Here is a 27,949-nt window from a genome sequence, read left to right as displayed (position 1 = left end):
GGCAAAAACTAGGTCATTAGGTCTAAAAATAGAAAAACCTTGTGACCTCTGTAGAGGTCATACTTATGAATGGATCTTCATGAAAATTGGTCAGAATGTTCACCTTGATGATATCTAGGTCAAGTTTGAAACTGGGTCACGTGCCATCAATAACTAGGTCAGTAGGTCAAATAATAAAAAAACCTTGTGACCTCTCTAGAAGCCATATTTTTCATGGGATCTTTATGAAAGTTGGTCAGAATGTTCATCTTGATGATATCTAGGTCAGATTCGAAACTGGGTCACATGCGGTCAAAAACCAGGTCAGTAGGTCTAAAAATAGAAAAACCTTGTGACCTCTCTAGAGGCCATATTTTTCACATGATCTTCATGAAAATTGGTCAGAATGTTCATCTTGATGATATCTAGGTCAAGTTTGAAACTGGGTCACGTGCCATCAATAACTAGGTCAGTAGGTCAAATAATGAAAAAACCTTGTGACCTCTCTAGAGGCCATATTTTTCATGGGATCTGTATGAAAGTTGGTCTGAATGTTCATCTTGATGATATCTAGGTCAGATTCAAAACTGGGTCACATGAGCTCAAAAACTAGGTCACTATGTCAAATAATAGAAAAAAAACGACGTCATACTCAGTTCAAAACTGGGTCATGTTGGGACAGGTGAGCGATTCAGGACCATCATGGTCCTCTTGTTTACAAAATAATGCCCCTTTTTCAACTTAGAAATTTTTGGTTAAGATTTTTGTATGTAAGCTGGTATCTCAGTATCCGCTTATGGGAATGGTTTGAAACTTAACACGTTTGTTCACTGTCATGATCCGACATGCAGTGCACAGGTTCCATAATTCTACTTTGCATTTTAACAAAATTGTGCCCAGTTTTCGACTTAGCAGATTTTGGTTAAGTTTTTGTGTGTAAACTGGATTGAAGCTTCACACACTTCAGGTTTCATAACTCCACTTTGCATTTTTTGCAAAAATTATACCCCTTTTTCAACTTAACAGTTTTTGATTAAGGTTTTGTGTGTAAACTGGTATCTCAGTACCCACTTATGGGAATAGATTGAAACTTCACACACTTGTCCACTGTCATGAGCTGATATGCAGTGTACAAGTTCCATTACCCTGTTTTGCATTTTTTGCAAAATTATGCCCCTTTTTTGACTTCTATATGCATTCAATTGACAAAGCTTTGAATAGTCGAGCATTGCTGTCCTCCGACAGCTCTTGTTAATCAGTACTTCCTTAAAATGTTATTATTCCTTTTCAGTTATTTGACAAAGACAATCATTTCAACAAAGAAGCTGCGAAGTATATATTCAACACTGAAGGCCATATATTTCCAATAAGTCAAACATTTCGCACAAAACCATGGGAGGATTACATTAAACCAGAAGTGAATGTTGAGACACAAAGTGATGAACCGACTGTAGTAGATGCAAGGACCAATACCTCGTTTTCTAATGTAAGTTCTACCATAAATGTGCGTCAAGAGTATTACCATTCTTCACACTCATGAAAGTGAATATTATTGTCATGGTCAGCTTGAAATACTTCACAGTGGGTTTTGAACCACTAGTAGTTAGGGACAAGTGATTAAAAGTTAGCAACCATTCTGCCAGAGAGGCCCCTTTTCCCTTGCTTTGTACAAGTTTCTATTTTTCTTGAATGGTGAAAAGACATTGCATACTGGCCCATTAATTTCATGATACCAGGACAGTTTTTAGCTCGACTATTCAAAGAATAGGGGAGCTATCCTACTCGCCTAGACATCGGCATTAGCGTTAGCGACACACAAATGTTAAAGTTTGCGTATCACCCCAAACATTTTCAAAGTCCATTGAGATATTGCTTTAATATTTTGCATACCTCTTTACCATCATGACTCCAGTCTGTAAAAAGGAGGAGGCAACTCTATGAAGCATTTTGACTGAATTATGGCCCCTTTTCGACTTAGAATATGCTTATTGTAATGTTAAAGTTTGTGTACCACCCCAAATATTTTCAAAGTCCATTGAGATATTGCTTTGATATTTTGCATACTTGTTTACCATCATGACTCCAGTCTGTAAAAAGGAGGAGGCAACTCTATGAAGCATTTTGACTGAATTATGACCCCTTTTTGACTTAGAATATGCTAATGTTTAAGTTTTACTAATAGCTTATATTATACTATCAAGCACTGAGAATAGTCGAGTGCACTGTCAACTGACAGCTCTTGTTCTGTACCAGTATAGTAAACATCTGATATTTATTTTTGTAGTTTTGTTAGGGATGGGTTAAAATGAACTCAGTAGCACAGAAGTAAAGGATTAAAATTGCTACTTGATTCATTTATTACCATGTGACTAAAACATGTATTTGGTGTTTGGTAAAGCATAGTTTTAATTTAGAATTTCCTCAGTCTACACAATATCTTGTTTGGAGGAATCCTTGAACAGTCATCAAGTAGTATTACTGAAGTGGTACACTTTGTTAGAACTTTAAATCTATTGTAAATCATAAAAATGCTAACAGTGTTGTCTATTACTATATTACAAACTTTGAATTATATGGTGACTGTGTTGTCTTGTTAATATTTTCAGTGTGACAGTATACCAAGCATGAGAAGATATGCTCTGCCGATGGAAAGCCATTACTTAGAGCAGATAGATCGAGCCGTTGGTGTTGATTTAGCTGAAATATTCTCTTGATGTTTGTATATGTGTGTAGGAATTAATGGTGCTGGTTCATCTATTTAATTTTTCCCTTCTTAATTCATGTAAGCAGATGGCCAAGGTGTGGTTGTAACTGAAAAGTAGATACTCTGGTGCGGGTCATTTGCGATCTGTGGTCCTGCTTTAATTTTTGTCTTAGTTTTTAGCTCACCTGATCACAAAGTGCTCATAGTGAGCTATTGTGATCATGTTGTGTCCGTTGTGCGTGCGTTCGTCAATCAAGTTGTCCATCGACAATAATTGTGTTTAAACCATATCTCCTCCAAAACCATTAAATGGATTTTGAAAACTTGGCCTTGAAGTTCCTTGGGTGGTCCTCTACCAAAATTGATCAAACAGTTCCGCTTGGTTGCACATAGGGACCGTTAGAGCTAAAAATAGAAAAATCTTCAAACAACATCTCCTAAACCAGTGGTCCGAATTTGAAATAATTTCAGACAAGTAGTCCTTGTGTGATCTCTACCAAGATTGATCAAATTATCTTGATTTGTCAAAAAACATGGCCGCCAAAGGGAGTGGTCAGTTTTTCCTATATGTATAGAGTGGAAACTTTAAGAATCTTCTTGTGTGAAACTGCTAACCTGATTTTAAAATAATTTTACACAAATGGTCCTTGTATGAGCCTCTACCAAGATTTTTCAGATTATTCCGATGTGTCAAAAAACATGGCTGCCAGGGGGCATGGTCACTTTTCGCAATATGTATATAGTAGAAACTTGGAAAATCTTGTATAAAACTATAAGCTTGATTTTAAAATGATTTCACATAAATTGTCCTTGTGTGACCTTCTACAAAAAATGTTTACATTTTTCTGATTCGTCAAAAAAATGAATTCCAGGGGGCGTGGTCACTTTTCATCAACAGTTTCTGCAAACAACATCTCCAAAAACACTGAATGGATTTTGATGAAACTTTACACAAACAATCTCTGGGTAAGCTTCTTTCAGATTGTTCAAATGGTTACACTTCATTGAACATATTGGTTTTTTTGGTTAAAAATAGGTTTTCAGCTGTCACACTTTAAAAATCTTTTTCTCTAGAGCTTTGATATTTGGCATGTGATATAAGGGTTTGACTCTAATTGACCAAATTATAGCCCTAAGGTCAAAAATGGCCATGCCCCTGTGTGTGACATGTACTTACTATTGTCCTACAATAAGAAATTTTGAAAATCTTATTTTGTGAATCAGTAATAGCTAGAGCCTTGATATTTGGCGTATGATATCAGAGTTGTACTGTCTACCATAATCTTTCAAATTATTGCCCTAGGTTAAAAAATGTTTGTGACATGTATATAATATAGGCTAGCACAGAAGAAACCGAACTGTGTACTTAGGTTATACAAACACACTTGAAGCCTTGTACACAGGTGAGCGCTTTATGGTCAATGACCCTCTTGTTTTCTGAAACCTATAGTCTAATTGAAACCATACCAGTAGAAGTCTTGAAGCAAAATTTTTTTATGTGTTGAAATGGCTTTGTTCATTGCACAGAAATACAACAAATAACAGCTTTGATCAGCAGCTTGTGAAAAGCTAGGTAGATATTCACTGTAATGCTGCATAGTATAATAGCATTAACCTTTTATCAAGCAATATTTAGAAAGGAAAAGGTGTATAGAGGAACGTCTTTGCTGGAACTTCATTATCAAACTTTGCCAGTATGAACTTTCATGTTTCAAGTCATTTCATTTTGTTGTTAGTAGGAGCATGGGGATTGGGGGGCTGGAACTCTTCTCTGAACTTCAAGAGTTGGGAACCAACATATGCTTTGCACCCTGCACCACCTCTCCCAAATCAACAAATTTTGGCCACATAATTTGTTCTTTTTCTCACATAATTAAGGTAAAAAAAGTTTTGAACGAGAATTTAGATTAACAGTTTTTCATTTGTTTTGTATTTTACAAAAGTAACAAGAATATTTTGGGGAGTGTGGAGTTTAATATTCATACATGTAGGTTTGGCACATGTTAGCCTTCCATGGATATCACTTCTATGCTAGTGTTTGTTATTGCATACATTTGTAAGGGACTGATTAAACTTGAAAGATATCTGTTAAAAATTTCATTGCATATTATTCAGCTTGGTCTTTTGTATCCATGTATTGTGTCATCTTTCTCACAGTTAATACTTTCATTTATTAAACATTCTATAATAGTACTGATGTTCTTAAATATATAATTTTTAGTCATACTGACTGGTTGGTTTTTGGCATGAATTGAGAAAAGATGTGATAATACATTGTGTGACATATTGTTAGGTGTTATTTGGAAAGAAATAATTGTAAAATTAGAAACATTTGCAACAGTTTTTTTCAAAATAACAGTTATTAAACAATAGCGAGATCTGGGGTGTTGTATTCAGCTCAAGAGAATTTTATCAAGCTCTGGAGGTAATTGAGGCACACAAGGGCATAGTGTGAGGCAGCCTTGAAAAATCTATAAGATTACACCCTAAAGCTACTATGAGGACCCTGTTGTTGTTATTATATACCTCCACCTATTTTTGTTTTAACCAAATATGTCTACAAACTCAAAAACAAAAACCGTTTCATTACTGTGTCATGAATATTGATGAAAGTAGTCCAGACAAAGGTAAAATACAGCATCAGATTTTCATATTGTGTAATACGGCATTTTATTTCTGTCAGTTCTTATTTATTTCTGTATCTTTCAATATATTTATAGGTATATTATGCAACTGTTTTCGCGTTTTTATTTTTATTAGCTCGACTATTCGAAGAATAGGGGAGCTATCCTACTCACACCGGGGCATCGGCGTCAGCGTCACACAAATGTTAAAGTTTGTGTACCACCCCTAACATTTTCAAAGTCCATTGAGATATTGCTTTGATATTTTGCTTACTTGTTTACCATCATGACCCCAGTCTGTGAAAAGGAGGAGGTATCTCTATCAAGCATTTTGACTAAATTATGGCCCCTTTTCGACTTTGAATATGCTTATTGTAATGTTAAAGTTTTACTCATAGCTTATATTATACTATCAAGCACTGAGAATAGTTGAGCGCGCTGTTGACTTAGAATATGCTTATTGTAATGTTAAAGTTCGCGTACCATCCCAAATATTTTCAAAGTCCATTGAGATATTGCTTTGATATTTTGCATACTTGTTTACCATCATGACTCCAGTCTGTAAAAAGGAGGAGGCAACTCTATCAAGCATTTTGACTGAATTATGGCCCCTTTTCGACTTTGAATATGCTTATTGTAATGTTAAAGTTTTACTCATAGCTTATATTATACTATCAAGCACTGAGAAAAGTTGAGCGCGCTGTCAACTGACAGTTCTTGTTGGTTAAATTCTTATATGTAAGCTGGTATCTCGGTACCCGCTAATGGGAATGGATTGAAACTTCACACACCTGTCCACTGTCATGAGCTGATAAACACTATGCAGGTTCCATAACCCTGTTATGCTTTTTTACTAAATTATGCCCCTTTTTCGACTTTTGTATTCATTCAGTTGACAAGGCTGTTGAATAGTCGAGCGTTGCTGTCCACCGACAGCTCTTGTTTATCTTGAAGTACATTTTTATTGTAAGTTTATATTGTGATTTGTGACTTTCATTTCTGAAGCAGTTTTTATGATTGTGCATGCTTAACCTTTAGCCTGCTGGCGGCATGTGCCTTTGTGACCAGTGCAGACCAAGATAAGCGTGCACATCTATGCAGGCGGATCATGGCCTGTACTTTTCGCTATTTGGTCTGTATTTTTACAGTGAACATCCCTTCAAATAATAAATGGTACGGCCCAAATTGAATGATAGACCACTCCATTTTTGCAATTTAGCAGGGTAAAGGTTAAGATTGTAAGTGCCTTCTAATGCTGACTTGCCAACAGAACTTTTGTCAACATTTTGTGTCCAAAGTTTAATCAATATTTAAATTATTCTTTTGGCTATAGAAGTTTTTAGCCCATCTGAACTGTTGAAGTTTTTATAATACAGTGTGGAGCTGAAAGAGTATTTTATGGTACAAAACTCAAGTTATATGATATTATAGCAAAGCTAGGTAGAAAATTCTGTATTTAGAGTCTTATGAATTTAGTTTCGCTCAAAAATGCTTTGGTGGCAACAGAGTTATCTTTACAATAAGAGACAAAAATACTGTAGAATCTGGTAAATAAGTGCATATTCGAATATAAGCGCATATCAAAAGTAAGCGCATACGGCCTTACCGTTATTCCGTATGGGATATTAAGCGCATGTCATGCCCTTACCATAATTTTGTCTCGAAAGTAGGCGCATATCCGATTACTGATAAACAAACAACAGATGCAGCAAAAAGACGTAATTAACGGTATTATACTGTGATAATTGTTTACAAGGTGACAAGTGTTCTTACCTGTTGAATAGCCGATGGGTGTTAAAAGATTTTAATGTCTGTTGTTTGATAAAATGATAATTGTTTACAATAATCATGCTTTTAGAATAGAAAATGTTTTCAGTAAATGAAGGTAAAAGTTTGAATACCAGAAAAGTTGCTTGCGTTGTCATAACAGTTTGTCATTCTTTCGTAAATCTGTGAAAAGAATATGGATAAAATGCTACAACCTTAAGTGTTGAACAATTATTGAATGGTCCGAGAGATTGAGCATTATTTGCAAATTATGTAGTTCTTTATGCTTTCATTATGTATAAATACTGTAGGCCTATGCAATAAAAGGCAGTAGTTCACTGCGCACATCCATGGCCATGTTTTACTTTCGTTTTCGCAACCAAGGTAAGCACTGTCAATATTCCTGATATATCATAAATAGGTGCACACGGCTTGTCTATAAGCGCATATCAAATATAAGCGCATAGTTTTGATTTAAGTATAAGTGCATATCAAAAATAGGCGCATAAAAGTGTCACTAAAATTATTACGTACGCTTATTTACCAGATTTTACAGTATTTAAATTCTTTTCAAAACAAGGTTAGGCTACAAGTGATGAAATTAAACTGGAACTTCCTGTGCATCCCTGAAACATTAGGATGTCTTTTATGTTTACAGATATTAATTTTCCATGCTTTGTTTATATACTGTAAGAAAGCATGCAACCAAAAAAGCATTTTGTTTTGCTTCATTTTGTTCTATGTGTAAAGTAGAGTTTGCAATAGTCTGCCACTGGTTGTACGACAAATTGGAATATGCAGCTCTTTGGTAACTGTTACGGTTGTAATGAAGCTCATTTCCCAGGAATGAGATATTTCCATCAGTATCTACAATCAGTGACAGGTTATTGTAAGAACAGTAGCGTTTTTTTTTTGTGTGAAAATGAAGGTGTTAAGGTGTCTTTTGTTCTGGCATTCTTCTATGATATATATCAAATCAGTAAATATTTGGAATAAATGTAATTTATGTAATTGTCAAAGGTCACTTTGTGTTAACTTTGTGTAACACATACATGTAATTACATGTATGTTTATTATATAAATTATATTTAGCTGTTGTCTCATATTGAATTGTAATTATTTAACAGTATTTATGCCCAATGTTCACTATGCATTTTTAGCTCACCTGAGCCAAAGGCTCATGGTGAGCTTTTGTGACCGCTCAATGTCCGTCGTCAGTCGTACGTTGTGTGTCGTGTCCGTCAATATTTTCTAAAAAAATCTTCTTCTTGAAAACTACTGGGCAGAATTACACCAAACTTCACAGGAATGATCCTTGGGCGCCCCCCTTTCAAAATTATTCAAAGAATTGAATTCCATGCAGAACTCTGGTTGCCATGGCAACTGAAAGGAAAAACTTTAAAATTCTTCTTGTCCAAAACCGCAAGTCATATAGCCTTGATATTTGACATGTGACATCATCTAAAGGTCATCTATGAAGATTGTTCAAATTGTGCCCCTGGGGTGAAAAGAGGCCTCGCCCTGGGGGTCACAAGTTTTACATAGACTTATTTAGGAAAAAACTTTAAAAATCTTCTTGTCCAAAACTGCAAGGCGTAGAACCTCAATACTTAGCATGTGGCATCATTTAATGGTCCTCTATGAAGATTGTTCAAATTATACCCCTGGGGTGAAAAGAGGCCCCGCCCCAGGGGTCACAAATTTTACATAGACTTATATAGGAAAAAACTTTAAAAACCTATTTGGTATGTTGCATTGCCTAGTGGTCCGCTAGCAAAATTGTTCAAATTATGTCCCTTGGGTGAAAAGAGGCCCTGCCCTGGGGGTCCCGAGTTTTATGTAGACTTTTATAGGAAAAAATTTTTAAACATCTTCTTGTCTGAAAGTTCAAGGCCTAGGCCTTTGATATTTGGTTTGTAGCATTACCTAATGGATCTCTAACAAGATTGTTCAAATTATGCCCCTGGGGTGAAAAGAGACCCTGGCCTGGGCGGTCACTTGTTATATGAGTTATATAGGAATAAATACTCCAAAAATTATCAGATCATATTTCCTAGACTGTTTTAATTATAATTACCTAATGACCCCAAGTGATTAGGGTTCACTTGACTGTGACCTTGACCGACTGGGCTACTTTCTTGTTTTTTAAAATACAGTCTTGAAATTTGGAAGACATGTACAGTTTTGCACACCAATCTTAAAACTGACTTTCTGTGACCATGAATGTGACCTACTTTCTAATATTTTAGCATCAGTTTGCCATTTTAAACATGTGGCTCATATTACTCAGGTGAGCGATTCAGGGTCATCATGACCCTCTTGTTATTTCTTTAAATTCTTAATCAGTAAAAGTGTTCAGGTATACACTGAGACATACATTTACTGTTATTTACTGCTATAATCTATTGTTAACACTTTTCTTTAATATTACATTAAAAGGATAATCGGAGAGGAGTTTTGTTATATATTTTATCATGTTGAAATTGACTGTCCAAACAGCATTCCAATAGTGCTGATGTTGTTTATATTAAATAGATTTATATAAGCATGATACACAGAAATGAAAATGTCTACTAAAGATTGGAATTTGTATGCTTACTAAAGGCTGACTTCCCATGTTTACAGTAGGTAGCCAAGGTGTTTACTTAGCAAAACCATTCCAACTTGATCAGATAATGAAGATGTTTCGATAGAGATGCCTTTTTATGTTAATCAGATAGACAAGGTGTTACCTTAGTGGAACCATTCCATGTTAATCAGATAGGCAAAGTGTTGCCTTAGTGGAACCATTCCATGTTAATCAGATAGACAAAGTGTTAGTGGAACCATTCCATGTTAATCAGATAGGCAAAGTGTTGCCTTAGTGGAACCATTCCATGTTAATCAGACAGGCAAAGTGTTGCCTTAGTGGAACCATTCCATGTTAATCAAATAGCCAAGGTGTTGCCTTAGTGGAACCATTCCATGTTAATCAAGGTGTTGCCTTAGTTGAACCATTCCATGTTAATCAGATAGCAAAGGTGTTGCCTTAGTGGAACAATTCCATGTTTATCAGATAGGCAAGATGTTGCTTTAGTGCTAATCAGATAGGCAAGGTGTTACCTTAGTGAAACCATTCCATGTTATTCAGATAGCCAAGGTGTTGCCTTAGTGGAACCATTCCGTGTTAATCAGATAGTAGCCTGGGAAGCCGGTGATAATATTCGTGCTTTGTCAGAAGAAATCGTACCTAATATCTATGCATAATTTGTTAAAAAAGTTAGAAATTGTCAGACTGGATTTCCAGGCTAATCAGATATGCAAGGTGTTACCTTTGTGGAACCAATCCACGTTAATCATATAGCCAAGGTGTTGCCTTAGTGGAACCATTCCATGTTAATCAGATAGGCAAGGTGTTGCCTTAGTGGAACCATTCCATGTTAATCAGATAGACAAAGTGTTGCCTTAGTGGAACCATTCCATGTTAATCAAATAGCCAAGGTTTTACCTTAGTGGAAACATTCCATGTTAATCAGATAGGCAAGGTGTTGCCTTAGTGGAACCATTCCATGTTAATCAGATAGGCAAAGGTGTTGCCTTAGTGGAACCATTCCATGTTAATCAAATAGCCAAGGTGTTGCCTTAGTGGAACCATTCCGTTTTAATCAGATAGGCAAGGTGTTACCTAAGTGAAGCATTTTCATGTTCAGAGCATTCCTTAGTGCGACGTTAATCCCAATAAAAAATAGTGAAGCATTTCCATGTTCACTAGCCAGCCAAGATTTAACCATAATGAAGCATTTCCGTGTTCACAACAGGCAGCCAAGGTGTTACGGTGTTACGGAAGGTCGGTGGTTCTACCCAGGTGTCCGCCCGTGATGAAATGATGCACGGAGGGGCACCTGAGGTCTCCCTCCACCGTCAAAGCTGGAAAGTCGTCATATAACTATATTGTGTCAGTGCGACGTTAAACCCAACAAAAAAAGCTTTCCGTGTTCACCAGGTAGCCAATGTGTTACCATAGTGAAGCCTTTCTATGTACGCCCGGTAGCCGAAGTTAAAAGTTCAATATTCCCACTCAAGTTATGCCTCGGTCATTGCAAAATGCTATTTTGACAATTGTAAAAAATTCCTCTGCTAGGCTTATTTAGAATGTGTAAATCTGGAAAAAAAATTGAAATAAACTTGTACAAAACTTGCTTTATTACAAAGGACAGGCTATGAAGTCTGTTGATTATGTAGGCATTTATTTACCAGGGACAACTAAGTGTTATGACTTAAATTTCCATCAACTGTTGATCATACAATCTGTTCTAGTACTTTGACCAACTTATCTCATTGCAATCATATCACCGAGGTCGGCATTAATTCTCCCGCATTGAGTATACGCATGCATTGAATGTATACTGTTAACCTATAGCTATGTTAAACCTAACCCTAACCTTTTGACTTCACACGTGCATACATCCTATAGAGATGATTTAATGTTGGCGTCCATTCTCTAGTAGACAGCAGTTCTATATCCGAAGGCCAAACCTTCCTCCCATTATTAAGTGTTAAAGACGGCTGCTATACACCGGACACTTTAAAGAACCAGACTGTCTATTCGCAAAGAGTTAGGCTAAGTTAGCCGGACAGGCCTGTATCTAAAAGGATTTCTCCCTGTCTTTCTGTGTTCTAGAGGCTTTATCTCATTCTGTCCCTCTGGTCAGATCGCTCTGTGTCTGTTCTAGTAGAGGATGAACATCGCGTCCTTAGTGGCTTCCTTTGCGCTATGTAAAGCGCCTTTGTACGTGATTATCATGAAAAGGGCGCTATACAATACAATACAATACAATACAATACAATACAATATAATATAATATAATATAATACAATATAATTAAAAACCACCGAAAAGCTAAAAACAAAGAAAAAGCCAATGTGACATTGACCATAGTACCAATGGCCGCAGGGTACATATGGATCACATCGATCTTGAACAACTGAACCATCACATAAAGTTCGATGCCTATTAGCAATAGCCTGAATGTATTAATAAATCGGAAACAGAAATAAGTAAGAACTATCCATTCGTCATATTTACATGTATGAAGAATGTTGCATATAGGCTCACAACCCTTGTTAAAACAAAACTGTAAAACTCAAACTCATTGAATCTCCATCAGAAATATACAGTATATAAGATTTTCCTCTTCTACATTTCTCTACATGACTCAGTGGGACTCGGTCTATAACTCCACAGTCAATGCCACTAAATCCAACCAACTGCTGGTTTTCAAAGGTACTTGTAACAGGTGGAGATTTTAAGCCTTAATGAGTTTGGTAAGACTAGTTAAATGGGGGTATATATTCCAGTGGCAACTAAATACTAGCAATATTTTGGAAATATACAAATATACCTGAATCAAAATAATTACGCTTTAAACCTACAACAAAGTACTTCAGGCACATTTAGCGTCAATATCACTCTATCATTTACACTTGTAAACACCTTTCCTTTTTAATAGTAGCCGGAAAAGTTTATACTTTCTAGTTTCAATATATGGGAACTCAGTTAAAGTTGTTTAAAATTTATGGTTCGAAGCTTGAGATACTGAAATATGGATAGTAAAGTCTTCTTAACAAACGATGGCGACATTCTAAGTAATATTTCTTGGGAAAAGCGCGTTGCTTAGATCAGTCCATTAGCAAGAAACGAGTTTCATTTCTAAGACGTTCAAATCTGGACTTATTCTGTTCTGTTTAGAATATACATTTCGCCACATATTACTTTCATCAGTTGCGTGTGCACGTTACTGTTCTGTGTTTTTCTCAAAACAAGGTGCCAAGCAAGAGGTAAACAAATACTTTGAACAACATAGCCTACCATAGCTATCCACGTCTAGGGACTATGTGCATTAACATCGAAAAAGACTGCGGTGCAGGCCGTTAAAAAACTCAACAGATATGTTGTATTGTAAATGTCTTCCGATTTAAAATAAAGCTTATCTAGCCTTGCAGCAAAACGTCATAATTGTAGACAATTCCTTAAAGGATATAGTGTTGTCAACGCTCCGATAGAACTTTATCAATAATGATATTGCAGGATCGATTTTTTATTATAAATAGATGCTAGACTTCAACGCCCAGTAATAGAGGATTTACATTAGCTAACTACTTGGGCATGTACTAAGTAATCTGATAATGTTTCTTTGACGGTACGTACACTAATGACGTTACTGTGACGTTTTTCGTTTATTTTGACGTTTATGACGCCATGACGTCAGTGTTTCTAAGATACATAATTGTTTGCCCGCTATTGCACAGAAGAAACACATTAGAAAGCAAAGAATAAAAATCTCAATCTCAAGCTATAATTTTACAGATTTTTCATGGGGAATTGTCAGTGTAGACCGCGAGAAGGAGGGGAAAATCTGAAAGGTTTCCTCGGTCGGAAATTCCACAAAATTTCTGGAAAACGTAAAATTGACGATCTTGTAACGGTTGCAATTCATGATGATGAAGAGAAAACTGGAATCAAAAGAGGTAAATTATAATTTCCCTTCATATTTTACGTCTAGAAGCAGTTCTTTTGAATTTTACTGCGTCGGTAATTTGTTCCTTTATCAATATTATACTTAAGTCACAGCAAAAGAACCTATAATAGCTAGAGACGGAAATAGCCATTCTTAAAATACTGATTCCTTTTTCGCCTTGTCATGCTGTTATATGAACTCTCCAGTGCTTACTGGTTTTATTGTAAATATATGTTATGTTAGTCTAAGAGAGGAAATATGTTTGAAAATAGGTTAATGACAATCTTTCACATGTGTATTGCCAGTTAAATCTGTTTTCACTCTGTTTATTATAAATTAAGTTTGTTTTGTTAATGAATTGTTTGATTAAATTCCTTATAGTCCAGTTTTCATGAACGATGACTATTCAGTTGTTTTACCAGTCTGTAAATTTTTTTTTGGTATGAAAACCTTAATTTCAAAGAAGTAAATTTTCCACATGTAGCTTAGCTTTCTTTGCTAATTAACTGCTTGAATTTGCTTTTATTTTGTTTTGTGTTGCTATAGGTTATGCTTTCTTCTCATTTTGTGAAACTCCCAGTATCATTTGCTCTGCCAGAAGCCTCTGACACATTGTTATGGTTTCACCTAAGATATAACTGCGAAATTATTAGAATGCCATTCTTGAGGTCAAAATAGCAACAGTACTGTTATATGTATGAACTTTTAATTTTAGAAATATTCCATACTCAAACGAATCAAAATTGCTAAAGTTTCGTCATACGCGATGCTCTTACAAAATATTGAAATAAAGTTGAAAGAACATGCCCTGTTACCAGCCATCATACATGCACGCGCGCGTGAACATACGCGCAGCACCCGACCACGCACAATTCCGAAAGATAATACAACACGAATAAATCTATAAAATTTTGATACAGGTGTTGTTGAGACTGGTAAAGCTGATGAAGTAGATGATCACCTTGTAGATATGGCACTAGTAGACCTAGAGTGTGAAACTGTCTCCGAAGATGAACTTTGTCCTGATTCGGATGGACGATCATCTTCAAACCAAGAGCAACTGGATAAATACCAAATGTATGATGATCTAAATGAAAAAACTGAAGATGTAAGTTATTCATGCGTTTGTGTTGTTTTGTTTAAGACACAAAGAATATTTGCGCGTTCTATAATAGTAATATAGTCAGAACAATAATTATTACTCTAATTGTACCTGTACAAAACGATTTGCTGATTTAAGCACTCTTCTTTCACATGAAGAGTTCATAAAGCTTTTCAAGGCCTTTCTTATACTAGCCGAATTTACTGTTGCAGGACTGCCAAGAGAAGCCGTCCAGACAGGACGTGTTCGAGCACAAAGAAGAGAATGACAACATCCGGGTTTTGCAGCAACAGTTACAACAAGTACAGAACCAGGTAAGAATACAGTTCGAAGCTGAGTCATCATAAAATCATAAATACAAAAGAAACAATATTTTTTTTTTAAATTATCAAAGATAGCTCGATAGTTTGGATTTCTTTGGATCGGTTTTGAAACTTTGCAAAATAATAGGAATTACGTAGATGCTAAAAGGTTCAACGTGGTCGAAAATGAACGAATTTCATTAATCCAAACTCGAGTTAACTTACACCAAATCTGTTATCACAAAATAAAATTCCATATGTTTTATTTCAATGCTTTTACGCTGAAAACCTCGATCATGAAATACCCGCAGCACTTTGTGTTTTCTTTCAAACAATGTCATGCATGTTACATTCTATCCAGAAGATATTTTGACTTAAAGCCTATTCAAGGAAATAACTTAACTTTGCGCTGTATGTCAACTCAAATAGATACAGTTTTATCTGAAAGAAAGGAACAGACAATAATTTTGATCTTATTTCAGTTGTTTTAGCATTTCATGAAACGAACATGTAAAACAAAACAAACCATTATGATATTTTAGTTAGCAAATCTACAAAGAGGCGCAAGTAGCAGCCGTCAAAGTGTGAGCGCAAGGATTAACCAAGATGAAAGATGCAGCGCCCGTTCCTTCCAAAGTCAACAGCCAGACGAAATAAAGGGAACGTCTGCTGTACCAAGGTGTGAAATATTTAGTCCCATTGAAACCGTCAGCCACAGAACCCCGCAAAGCACGTTCCTACACGCCCAGTGTGATACTAGAGACCGCCTTGATAAACAGTATAAAGACGACCATACTGATAACGTCTCAGCTGCTGGTAAAAAGGATGCTACCAGTACAAGAATGACTCGGATAAAAAGTAATGACAAAGGTGATGCTAGAGGCAAGGATGACGGGCTGGCACAGAAACATGGCCGGAGAAGCAAGATGCAGGGTATGATAACTGAAGGTCTTAGGTCAAGGACTGATGTCAATATAGCAAGGAACAAAGGTATACTTTCTCCTAAAAACTCAAAGCATTTAGATATTTATAAAAAAAATACTTACGTATACTACATTGTATGCATCTGAAGAGTTCCTATAATTTTAGATATGGTCTATGCCATATATCATCATCAACAGTTAAATGAGTAAATAAAAGCGATTATGATGATATCCTTCCTATTACAGATGTTATGACTAAAAAAGAGTCAACCCAGAACAATAAGACAGTAAAGGAGACCAATACAGTCATAGATAAAGCTAGAATATCAGCCAAAATAGCAGCTTTACAAAAGAGAGATCATGTGAGTATAACAATGATTCTTGTGACAATATTATTGACGGAATCAGTTCTATAAAAACGTTCACAAAGCTAAAATCACTTAGTATTCAGAAATATGTCACTGTTTGCAGGTTTCGTATTATGCAGGCACGGTAGAATAAATATTTGAAACTATTTTGAACGTTTTTTTCGTAAGCAAAATTGTTTTGAATCGGTTGCTGATATCTTATCTGTTTAACCATTTTTAAAAAAAAAAAAAAATTGATCCTCATGTATAAAAGAGCAAGTAGATAGTCCAAACCGATTCAGGATGATGTTTGAAAAAGTACTGTATATTAAATCGTTATTATTAACCCGTTAACGACCCCTCTGAGTAGCGAACACCTCTCTACAATGACAGATGTTTTCTTTCCCAGTAAATATATTTCTTCATATTTTATTCTTCTCAGTAGTATTCATTCTCGCATTGAGCTTTCGCTGTATAGAACAAGCACATGAAGTAATATATGATTCTGTTACTTGACCAGGCATTACCGCGTCCAGACAAAGGCATTGTATGGCCGGAGACGATGGACGATCTAAGCAAGGTCGATAAGGCGTATTACGTGGAACAGTTCTTGAGAAGCGAGCTTTTTAGACAGCGATGCCTGAGAAAATACCAGGGCAGCAACAAATGGATGAATGGACTGACACCATTCCATCTCTGGGTTTTAGAGTAAGACGACATGTCTTTCAAAATTCATTTTGAGTGACCCTGATTAAAGTAACCACAGGGCAAGTGAAAAAGAAAAAAAAACAAAAAAAAAAAAACAACAACAACAACAACAATATTTGAATGGTTTAATAGCTTGTTTGATTATAACTATAATCCATGACAAAACGTTTTACAAGTAGGTGATGTGGGTTGGGGGGTCAACATTCTATATAGGTAATTTAATATAGTTCAGAAAAGCAGCAGTAATGACGTTGGTAAAAACAATAAGAGAAAAAAAGTTAATAGCTTAACAGAATGTCAGGACAAAGTGAGAAATTCTTGTATATGCAACACGGAGTAGATTAATAGCGAAGATACGAGTGATCTTACCTGAAATGTATATATACATGGTGTATATATACATAGAGTATATGTTGAGATGTTATATCTGGGAAGTATACGAACTGGCAACTTTCTTTCACTTAAAATTGTGAACTGACAATATGTAGAACAAATGCACTTACCAACATTTTCTCTCTAAACTACATTTTCCCTTATTTTTCATGTAACTTGTTGAAAAAGTTACTATAGAAAAGATATGCATCTCTGCAACTCCACACAAAAGTATCTGTTAGAGTTTCCTCTCTTAGATCAATACCATGTTAAAGATTGTAAAAAAAAAAACAACAAAAAAAAAAACAAACAAAAAAAACAACGACACAAAACCTTGCGGTTAAATGTAAGCAAGGTAACTATGTATGCTAATTAAGCCGCTACCAACATTTTCTCTCTAAACTACATTTTCCCTTATTTTTCATGTAACTTGTTGAAAAAGTTACTATAGAAAAGATATGCAACTCTGCAACTCCACACAAAAGTATCTGTTAGAGTTTCCTCTCTTAGATCAATACCGTGTTAAAGATTGTAAAAAAAACACAAAAAAACAAACAACAACACAAAACCTTGCGGTTAAATGTAAGCAAGGTAACTATGTATGCTAATTAAGCCGCTACCAACATTTTCTCTCTAAACTACATTTTCCCTTATTTTTCATGTAACTTGTTGAAAAAGTTACTATAGAAAAGATATGCAACTCTGCAACTCCACACAAAAGTATCTGTTAGAGTTTCCTCTCTTAGATCAATACCATGTTAAAGATTGTATAAACCCCCCCCCCCCCCCCCCCCAAAAAAACAACAACACAAAACCTTGCGATTAAATGTAAGCAAGGTAACTATGTATGCTAATTAAGCCGCTAACTTATGGTGTGTAATTGGATTCCTGGAACCTACTGGTCAACTTGTCCTTGTCATTTTCGTACTCGTTTCTTTTTCTTTGGGCAAGGATACCAAATTATAATACAACTATGATGTTATCTGTAGATACAAACATTGCAAGTTTATGATCCAAACATTGCAAGTTAAATTTATTTACTGATAATTACTCAAATAGTGTTTGAAAAATTATCTAAGCATGTGTACAGTCTTTTCACGGTTGATATATTACTAGTCATTCTATTTTAGAATAGTCTCCACCCGGAACATAACATGTATCACTTGATAATATTGATCGATGTATATCACTAATTGTAAAGACATGTACATTTATGCACTTTCAGACAATTCTGGTTTATCTAGGTAGAATTATTTTTCCAACTACGCTTGATATTATATATGTAAATTTAAATCTTTTCTGGCACATAAAATCAATATTGTGATGAATGTATGATGCTTTTGATGTGAAAAAGGAAATAAATTACATAAATTATAAACAAAAAAATTCTCTCTAGCAACCCTGAACTGTATACTGTTCTATGTATAATCAGGTGATGCAGTCCGTTCAAATATATTTATATATAAATATTCCCAAAAGAAAGATGGACAATGTGTGAAGTATTCCGCATATCTCGTTTGCGAATTTAATATATATATATATTATATTATATATATATATATAGATTTTTAATTATTCATTGTCAAAGAACACATTCATTAAGTTTTTAATTCTATTGTTTCCAGGAATGAAGACACTGCAGAAATAGAAGCTGTACTGCATCCTTTGCCAAAACGCCAAAACAATGCTCAAGCCAAGGTCAGGTGCTGGAGAGGAAAAACACCGCCACCATTACCACCAAAATCTCAATAATTTTCTCCTTTTCTTTTTCTCTCCTTTTTTTTATAAATTGTTTCACTTTTCAATTTTTTTTAATTTTCATATTGGCCAGTTACGGTACCAGATGTTTCCATGCTGTATGATTGACGTTACTAACCGACTTTGATAAATTTAGTAGCCAGAATTATGGGAAATTGAGATGTCTAAAATAAGATCGTCATCTTTATTTTGCATGCTATTGTACAACAAAATTGACTTCACGTGATAAACAACAGGCGAGGGAAGATAACACTGTCGTCATGAAAAAGGACTAAATTCCACCAACATGTATTCCGGCGGCAACAAGAATGAGCAATACTTTATAAACATTTGTATAACGACATTATGCAGCATTTTGCTGGCTGAGACGGCAAGATGATGAAACTGCACATAAAACACCCGACTGTGCGAAATATTCCCAAAAGAAAGATGGTCAATGTGAAGTATTCCGCATATCTCGTTTACGAATTTAAAGGAGCCAGATGGAGCTAAAGATTTACAGAGCTGAAGCTCCAGGTTTGCTGTCTTTAAATGGTATCTGAAAATGAAACGTAGAATTATGAAAATTGATACCGTATGGAATCAGCAGACTTTATCAAATAAAAAAAACCAAAAAAAAAAAAAAAACAAACAAACTCGCAGCAGTTTTCACGGATTTGAAATAATTTCGGTGACAAGGATCACTTTGTCAACGAGTAACAAATAGAAGACAAACTTGATACGCTGAAATAGGCATCGAACATTTTGACTGATGTGGCAGCCATATTTAGTTAATCGTTTGCTTGATTTAAAATGTGAACGATCTAGGACACTACCGATTGCTTAACACGAAAGAATAAATGTGATATAAAAGAGAAGTTATGTGTTTGTGTTACATAGTCTTTTAAAAGTGTAGTTTTCACAGGAAGCCAACTGGGTAACAGTTGGGGAAATTATTACCTTCTTGGAAATTATGAATGTGCCATATGATCCAGCGATAAATGGAGTGTAATCTATGTTTTTATCAAAACTGTACGGCCCAAAATGACTGAAATACTCGTACAGTGAATATTTTCTATGAAAGTCGTTTTTGATAACTACATGAAGTACCTTTAGATTTTTTAGAACCCAGCGGTATTATCGGAATTATCTAATATCTAAATAAAACTTGATGAATCACTTGGTCACGCAGGTGTTTGATTTCATGTCTAAATTAATGTTCAATGCCCGCAAATATATCATTCATTTTTAGTTTATATCGCACATACAAACATTTTATTTCATCATGTCGTGATAAATAGTAACGAAAATTACACGTTTGACGTGGGAGTCATACTTTTAGAAATAACATGGGATAAAAAGAATATTGTATTTTTGTCTCTGCATTGAACTAATTAAACTTTTTGAATAAATTTAATACGGAAAGGACACTGCTGTAATATTCTATATATGTTCATTATCCCCTTTCAAGTCTTGAAGAAAAAACTACTGCACAAATAACATAAACTAGCCCCAGTTTTTGTAGCTAGGTTGTTTTAAAGATATGATAGATTAAATTTCAGTTTTGAAAATATGAGCATTTACTACATGTAGCTATGTAATTACCAGGTTTATGTATTTTATAGTACTGTGCAATATACACTTCATATAATATATAGGTAAACACAGGATAAATGTGCACTGTCATTATGAGAAATGGGAGTTTTTGAAAAATCGACTGTACCTGCATAGTATGATACACAATCATTTTATACAGTTATCAAAATTAGATAACAGTTATCCAAATTAGATAACAGTTATCAAAATTAGATACGTCTGGTGAGGAGTTTTATTATTTGAAGTAAATATTTTAAGATAAAATTCTTTAAAGGAAAATGTGCATTGGGTGTCTTTAGTAAATCCGGCATAAAACACTCCTCATTGTGCTGAGTATCAGGCAACTTCCTGCAGTTTTTTTTAAAACAGGATCAGTTGGACATGGATTATAAGAAAACATTAAAATACAAGTTCGTGTCCAATTTATTTTAGATTTAAGGTTTTTATATTGATGTATATTCTCGTTTTTTTTCTAAACCCAGAAAATCCATCGGCACGCGTACCTATCAAGGTTATCCAGTTACAAGAAGAATCATAATTAATATGTAATCATAACTGACTAAACACTGACAGGATTTTAAAAAGACAGACGTCATTACTGCGCTTACCTTTTACATATCAATAATTTATATGAATCATCATCGCTTAGCTTACATATTTCATGTTTACAATTTATCCAAGTCATCATTCCTGAAAACATGAGGCTCTCTGGAATCACTGTTGATTATTTACATGACCTAGTCATTGCCAGGAGGGGAAGACAACTTGAGCGTCATTGTTAAGTAAAGATAAAAGCAGTGAATATCCCTCGGTGGTGTAGAATAGAATAGAGAATCACATGGGTATCAGCGTTCTCTTATGCCTATCGTCCGATTGTCGGACAGCGTGAGGACGGACGGCGCTTTACTTTTAAATCAGGCATGATTTCTGTTCCAATCTTACTCTTCAAAATCGCTTGACGACCGTACCAGCACCACCCGAGACTTAACAGACGCTGTCCTATGCAGGTCCACAATAATCGTCCATGTATCGGATGTCCGTCAGACAGCCTGCCTGTTGGCGTTTATTTTTGCCGCGCGTAGTGAATTATTTCCGGGAGGTGACCGGATTGCACATTTTGGTGTCGCTGTCATTAATATTTTTTCACATAGGTACCTTCTGCTTCATTCTTCATCTGATCAACGGAGAAGATGACACTTGTTCCACCACTACATCTGAAACTTTTACTCATCCAGTGAGAGAAACTCTAGAGGTTTGTATAATGCTTAGAAGACGCGGACGCTAAGGAAGCCCTAAATACAGTCGTCTGGTCACAGCCCGATAACCGACAGGGCAAGACTTAAAAGATGTCCGTCCGATTTCCTGTATATTCTTCAAGGGTGCCGCCCGGTCTCTGTCCGGTGTTTGTCAGGATTGAAAATTGCCCGCTCGGCATGTTCCTGCAAGAAAGCCGACCGGTACCCACTTGTATGGTGACCGCTTGAACAAAAAGCTTCAAAATTGTCCAGCCCTGTCATACTTTCCAAAATGTTTGAATTCGTCCGTAAGAAAATAATCTGGCGGCGCTCGTTTTATTTGTGGCTGAAACATAAGCCATTTGATATCATCCGGCTGTCCGTTGTGTAAGAAGCTGACATCATCCGGCTGTCCGTTGTGTGAGAAGCTGACATCATCCGACAGTCCGTGGTGTGACAAGATGATATCATCTGACTGTCCGTGGTGTGAGAAGCTGACATCATCCGACTGTCCGTGGTGTGACAAGCTGACATCATCCGACTGTCCGTGGTGTGAGAAGCTGACATCATCCGACTGTCCGTGGTGTGAGAAGCTGATATCATCCGACTGTCCGTGGTGTGAGAAGCTGATATCATCCGACTGTCCGTGGTGTGAGAAGCTGATATCATATGACTGTCCAGTGTATTAAAAGCGGGTAGCTTTACGAGAAACTGATATCATCCGACTGTCCAGTTTTTGAGAAGTTTATATCATCCGATTGTCCGGTGTCCGAGAATCTATCATCTGACTGCCTGATGAGTGAGAAACTGGTATCATCTGACTGTCTGGTACGTGGAAAGCTCATATCTCCCGACTATCCTGTGTACGAGAAGCTGATATCATCCGGCTTTCCGATGCGTGAGAAGCTGATAATAACTGACAGTCTTGTGTGTAAGAAGCTGATATCATCCGACTGCATGATGTGTGAGATACTGATATCATCTGACTTCCTTGCGTGATCATCTGACTGTTTAGTGTGTGAGAAGCTGATATTATCTTACTGTTCGGTGTGTTGGAAGCTGATATCATCCGACTGTCTGGTGTGTAAGAAGCTGATATCATCCGACTGTCCTTGTGTGTGAGAAGCTGATATCACCCGACTGTCTGGTGTGTGAAAAGCTGATATCAGCTGATATCATCGACTGTCGTGGTGTGAGAAGCTGACATCATCTGACTGTCTGGTGTGATGAGTTAGATATCATTTGACTGTCTTGTGTGTGAGAAGCTGATATCATCTGACTGTCTGGTAATTGATATTGATATCATCTGACTGCCCGGGTGTGTAAGAAGCTGATATTATCTAACTGTTCGTGTGTTAGAAGTGGTATTACCTGACTGACTTGTATGTGAGAAGCTGATATCATCTGACTGTCTGGTGTGAGAAACATATCATCTGACTATCTGGTGTGTGAGTATATGAAATCATCTGACTGTCTTGTGTGTGATAAGCCGATATCATACGACTGTCTGGTGTGTGGGAAACCGATATCATCCGGCTTTCCGATGCGTGAGAAGCTGATAATAACTGACAGTCTTGTGTGTAAGAAGCTGATATCATCCGACTGCATGATGTGTGAGATACTGATATCATCTGACTTCCTTGCGTGATCATCTGACTGTTTAGTGTGTGAGAAGCTGATATTATCTTACTGTTCGGTGTGTTGGAAGCTGATATCATCCGACTGTCTGGTGTGTAAGAAGCTGATATCATCCGACTGTCTTGTGTGTGAGAAGCTGATATCACCCGACTGCCTGGTGTGTGAAAAGCTGATATCAGCTGATATCATCCGACTGTCTGGTGTGTGTGAAGCTGAAATCATCTGACTGTCTGGTGATTGAGTATATGATATCATCTGACTGTCTTGTGTGTGAGAAGCTGATATCATCTGACTGTCTGGTAATTGAGTATATGATATCATCTGACTGTCCGGTGTGTAAGAAGCTGATATTATCTAACTGTTCGGTGTGTTAGAAGTTGGTATTACCTGACTGACTTATGTGTGAGAAGCTGATATCATCTGGCTGTCTGGTGTGTGAGAAACATATCATCTGACTGTCTGGTGTGTGAGTATATGAAATCATCTGACTGTCTTGTGTGTGATAAGCCGATATCATACGACTGTCTGGTGTGTGAGTATATGATATCATCTGGATGTCTTGTGTGGGAGAAGCGAATATCATCTGACTGTCTGGTGTGTGAGTATATATCATCTGACTGTCTAGTGTGTGAGAAGCTGATATCATCTGACTGTCTGGTGTGTGAGTATATGATATCATCTGACTGTCTGGTGTGTGAGAAGCTGATATCATCTGACTGTCTAGTGTGTGAGAAATTAATACCATCTGACTGTCCGGTGTGTGAGAAGCTGATATCATCTGACTGTCTAGTGTGTGAGAAATTAATACCATCTTACTGTCTAGTGTGTGAGAAATTTATACCATCTGACTGTCCGGTGTGTGAGAAACTGATATCATCTGACTGCCTAGTGTACGAGATAACTGATATCATCTGAATGTCTGGTGTGTGAGAAGCTTACCTCACCCGACTGTCTGGTGTGTGAGAAGCTGACATCTTCCGACTGTTTGACGTACGAGAAACTGACATCATCTAACTGTCAGGTATGCGAGAGGCTGATATCATCCGAAGGTACTCGAAGCTGATACATTCCGAATGCCCAGTGTGTGAGAAACTGACGTCAGTCGACTGTTTGTTGTGTATATTACAATAAGATCCAATTGTCCGGTTACATCCGATTGTCCGGCGTATGAGAATCTAATATCGTCTGATATCCGGTGATAAAATTCTAGTGTCCTATTATCAGACATACTATTATTCATTCTGATTGTCCGAAGTTATCGGTCTCTGCTATATTGCTCTGGCTTAAGCCATTTTAGGGAACCATATCGGTACCGGGTGGAAATTATTCTAGTTGCGTATTTGTTGTAGTTGTAGTAACCCCTGGCAGACGTATGCCTATCATCATTCATTTAAGAAATAATTTATAGCAAAAGAGTGTTTAAACACTTATTTATGCACGATAGGTGGTTATACGTCGGGCGTAATAATTTAACGAGGGCGCAGCCCGAGTGAAATTATTTGTACGACGTATAACCGAGTGCATAAATAGTGTTAAAATACGTTTTTTTTTTTTGTATAGATTATTTCGATTCTAATATACCCTTTGTCTAAAAATGTAGATCAAATATAGTAGCACTCTTTCTTGGTCGCAACAAAACATTGACGTCACTGCACGTTAACGTGATGTCATTTTAGCGTAAGAGTGTTTTAACAGAGACAAGCATATTAGAATGTACAATAATGGAAACTGTGGGCTAAAACGAACTGTTTTTATTTATAATCTCTCCTGACAATAAAGTTTCGACAAAAAGCAAACTAATTTCTATCTTAAGTTAAAATATTATTGTGAATTATTGAAATATAAGAGTGAATTATATTATTATTATACCAGATTTGTTGAGCGCCCTTTTCATATGTAATATACGTTCAAAGGCGCTTTACAATTAAACATGTGACACATCGCAGATATGTAGGAAAATAACAAAACATGACATATGCAATCACAAAACTGAAACTGAACAATTTGATTAAACGTCCTTTTTATAAATGATATTGTCAATGGCGTTGTACATAATAATAAAAAATAATAGTTATAACAACAATATCATAAATGAACAATGATAATATTTACAGCCTTATTGTAACAAACAGCCATGACCGCACCCCCCCCCCCCCCCCCCCCCCCACACACCCGATGTCGTTTTACCCCTATTGCCAATACCAGTGCTTTAAACATCTGGTACGCCCAGACGGGCCGCATATAGTGGTTCAACCTCCCGGTAAATGGTGCCATCATGTACTGTTTTAGATAGAAATACCACACATTTCAAGTGGAACTCAAGTCTTGCGAAACATAGTACGTCATAACCCTTAAAATGTGACATGATGAAACAAAAGATGGATTGTCAATTCAGTTAATTACATGATGAATTGTACAGTTAAGAGATCTTCGTCAGCGACGAATGACTTGCTGTAGTTCTGTATTACAAAAATAACAATGGCATATTTATTATGAGTAGAAACAGTCACAGTTGGTATCTATGTGTTGTAGAAAATTTTGAAAAGGTGTGTTTTGAGAGCTCTTTTGAATGAATTAAGTGATGAATCTTTTCTGAGATTGTCAGGGAGAGAGTTCCATAGTTTTGCGGCGGCAACCCTGAAACTTCTATCCCCGTAGGTAACCAGTCGACTTTTTTGTGGCACAAGGGTTGTTCCTGCATTTGCTGACCTCAGATTTCTAGTTGGCACGTACACCTCCAGTAAGTCTCTCATATACACCAGCGACTGTCCATGCAAGGCCTTGAATGTTTGAATGAGAATTTTGTATTTGATTCTATCTTGTATTTGAAGCCAATGAAGATCTTTAAGAATTGGTGTTATATGTTCAAAACGGGTTGTTTTCGTAATAAGACGTGCAGCTGTGTTTTGGACATTTTGCAGTTTGCTCGTTGTTGATTTTGGCACGCCGTACAAAAGAGCATTGCAGTAATCTAATCGTGAGGTCACAAGCGAGTTTATCAGGGTTTTTGTGGCTTCAGTTGTCAAATATGGTCGAATATGACCAACGTGTCGTATTTGGCCGTAGCATGTTCGAGTCACAGAATTAACATGATGGTCCATGTGCATGTTCGAATCAAGCGTAGCACCAAGGTTTCGAACAGTTTTTTGGTCTTATGCTCGATTCGCCAACTTTCAGTTCTAGATTTTCAACATGTCTGGAGTGTTTTTGACTCGAAAAAAGAATTACCTCAGTTTTGTCTGCATTCAATTTTAACATGTTTGAATTCATCCATGAGATGATTTCTTTTAGGCATTGTTCAACTCGTGTGATTGTGGCTGCCTTTGATGCTTGGTCAACTGGTTTAAACGATAGATAGAGTTGGGAGTCATCTGCATAAAAGTGGTGGTTTAGACCGTGGTTTCTACAGATGGACCCGACTGGCTTTGTGTACATCGTGTAGAATTTTGGGCCTAGAACAGATCCTTGAGGAACACTGAATTTCATAAGGACTGGTTCAGAGAGTTTGCCATCAAGATATCAGGTATATCTATTTTCTGTTAAGAAACTATGAAATGAGTAGGCTAAATGTAGTGAAAAGATTAAATAAAAAGTTCTTTTTTTAATTTCACATGTAAGATCAAAATATCTTTCACTCATGAACACCATATCTTACATTTTTACTAGTGGCTATACCATTCGTGAAAACATTGCATTTTGTGTCCACTCGTAAAAGATATTTCGATCTTACACTGAAACAAACAAATATCGTCTAGATATTCTTGTATCATATGCACTTCTTATCAGTGATAGATCACTTGATGAGAAAAACCAAATTAAGCCATTTGTAGAAGTACATGATTCAAGTGTCCTAATGACTTTGTATATAATAATAAGGCGAATGCCGAGTCCAAATATGGATTATTTTAATACTGTTGTGTACGAGTCCAATTGAATTCAGTATTGAACTCAGCACTGTTAAATTACCTCTATTAATGTCACACCATAATAAAAAAGAAATGATAGAAAAGCAACTATTCACACATTTTTAAACAACGACTGGAACCATTTTCAAATACAACAAATATAAGAAATCGATATTTTTTTCTGAAAATGTATGCTAATGTTAGATGTGTGCGTTGTCATGCTTTTACTCCAGCAACAAAAAATGGAAACAGCTTTTCACCAATGTTTTAACCGAAACCATGATCATCGGATAGGAAAAAGTTCTAACTTAAAATCTGTTATCCCAGTATTAATTTTTAATTTTACATGGCGTCTGAAGACGAAATGCATAATACAAGGGAAGTAATCCCGATCGACTCCTTGCATTAGGAATCGGAAGAGTTGTCCCATCCAATATGAAAAATACTAGCTGGACTCTAGTCCAATGCAATAAATCTTTTTTTGCTCTTTCGATTCAGTTTCGAGGAACTTGA

The 27,949-nt window shown here is 36.2% G+C and overlaps 2 protein-coding genes across 2 annotated transcripts in view; both read left to right on the top strand.

Moving 5' to 3' along the window:
* LOC123528672 (ER degradation-enhancing alpha-mannosidase-like protein 1) overlaps positions 1-9,523 on the top strand; it is a 42,853-nt gene extending 33,330 nt beyond the window's left edge. Inside the window, exons 11-12 of the mRNA XM_045308572.2 lie at positions 1,271-1,465; positions 2,586-9,523. Coding sequence (XP_045164507.2) covers positions 1,271-1,465; positions 2,586-2,693 — 303 coding nt within the window. The 3' untranslated portion in view covers positions 2,694-9,523. The remainder of the gene's footprint in view (positions 1-1,270; positions 1,466-2,585) is intronic.
* A 3,822-nt stretch (positions 9,524-13,345) lies between these two features.
* LOC123529208 (uncharacterized) lies at positions 13,346-19,090 on the top strand. The gene is made up of 7 exons (XM_045309435.2): positions 13,346-13,581; positions 14,492-14,679; positions 14,886-14,987; positions 15,518-15,965; positions 16,145-16,260; positions 16,766-16,953; positions 18,951-19,090. The coding sequence occupies exons 1-7, from the start codon at positions 13,428-13,430 to the stop codon at positions 19,075-19,077; spliced, it is 1,323 nt and encodes a 440-aa protein (XP_045165370.2). The 5' UTR covers positions 13,346-13,427; the 3' UTR covers positions 19,078-19,090.
* The last annotated feature ends 8,859 nt before the right edge of the window (positions 19,091-27,949 follow it).

The sequence above is a fragment of the Mercenaria mercenaria genome, chromosome 13 (genome assembly GCF_021730395.1).
Source record: "Mercenaria mercenaria strain notata chromosome 13, MADL_Memer_1, whole genome shotgun sequence".
NCBI classification, from domain to species: Eukaryota; Metazoa; Mollusca; class Bivalvia; order Venerida; family Veneridae; genus Mercenaria; species Mercenaria mercenaria.
The sequence above is the reverse complement of the archived record's forward strand: the minus strand, read 5'-3'. Positions and strand labels throughout refer to the sequence as shown.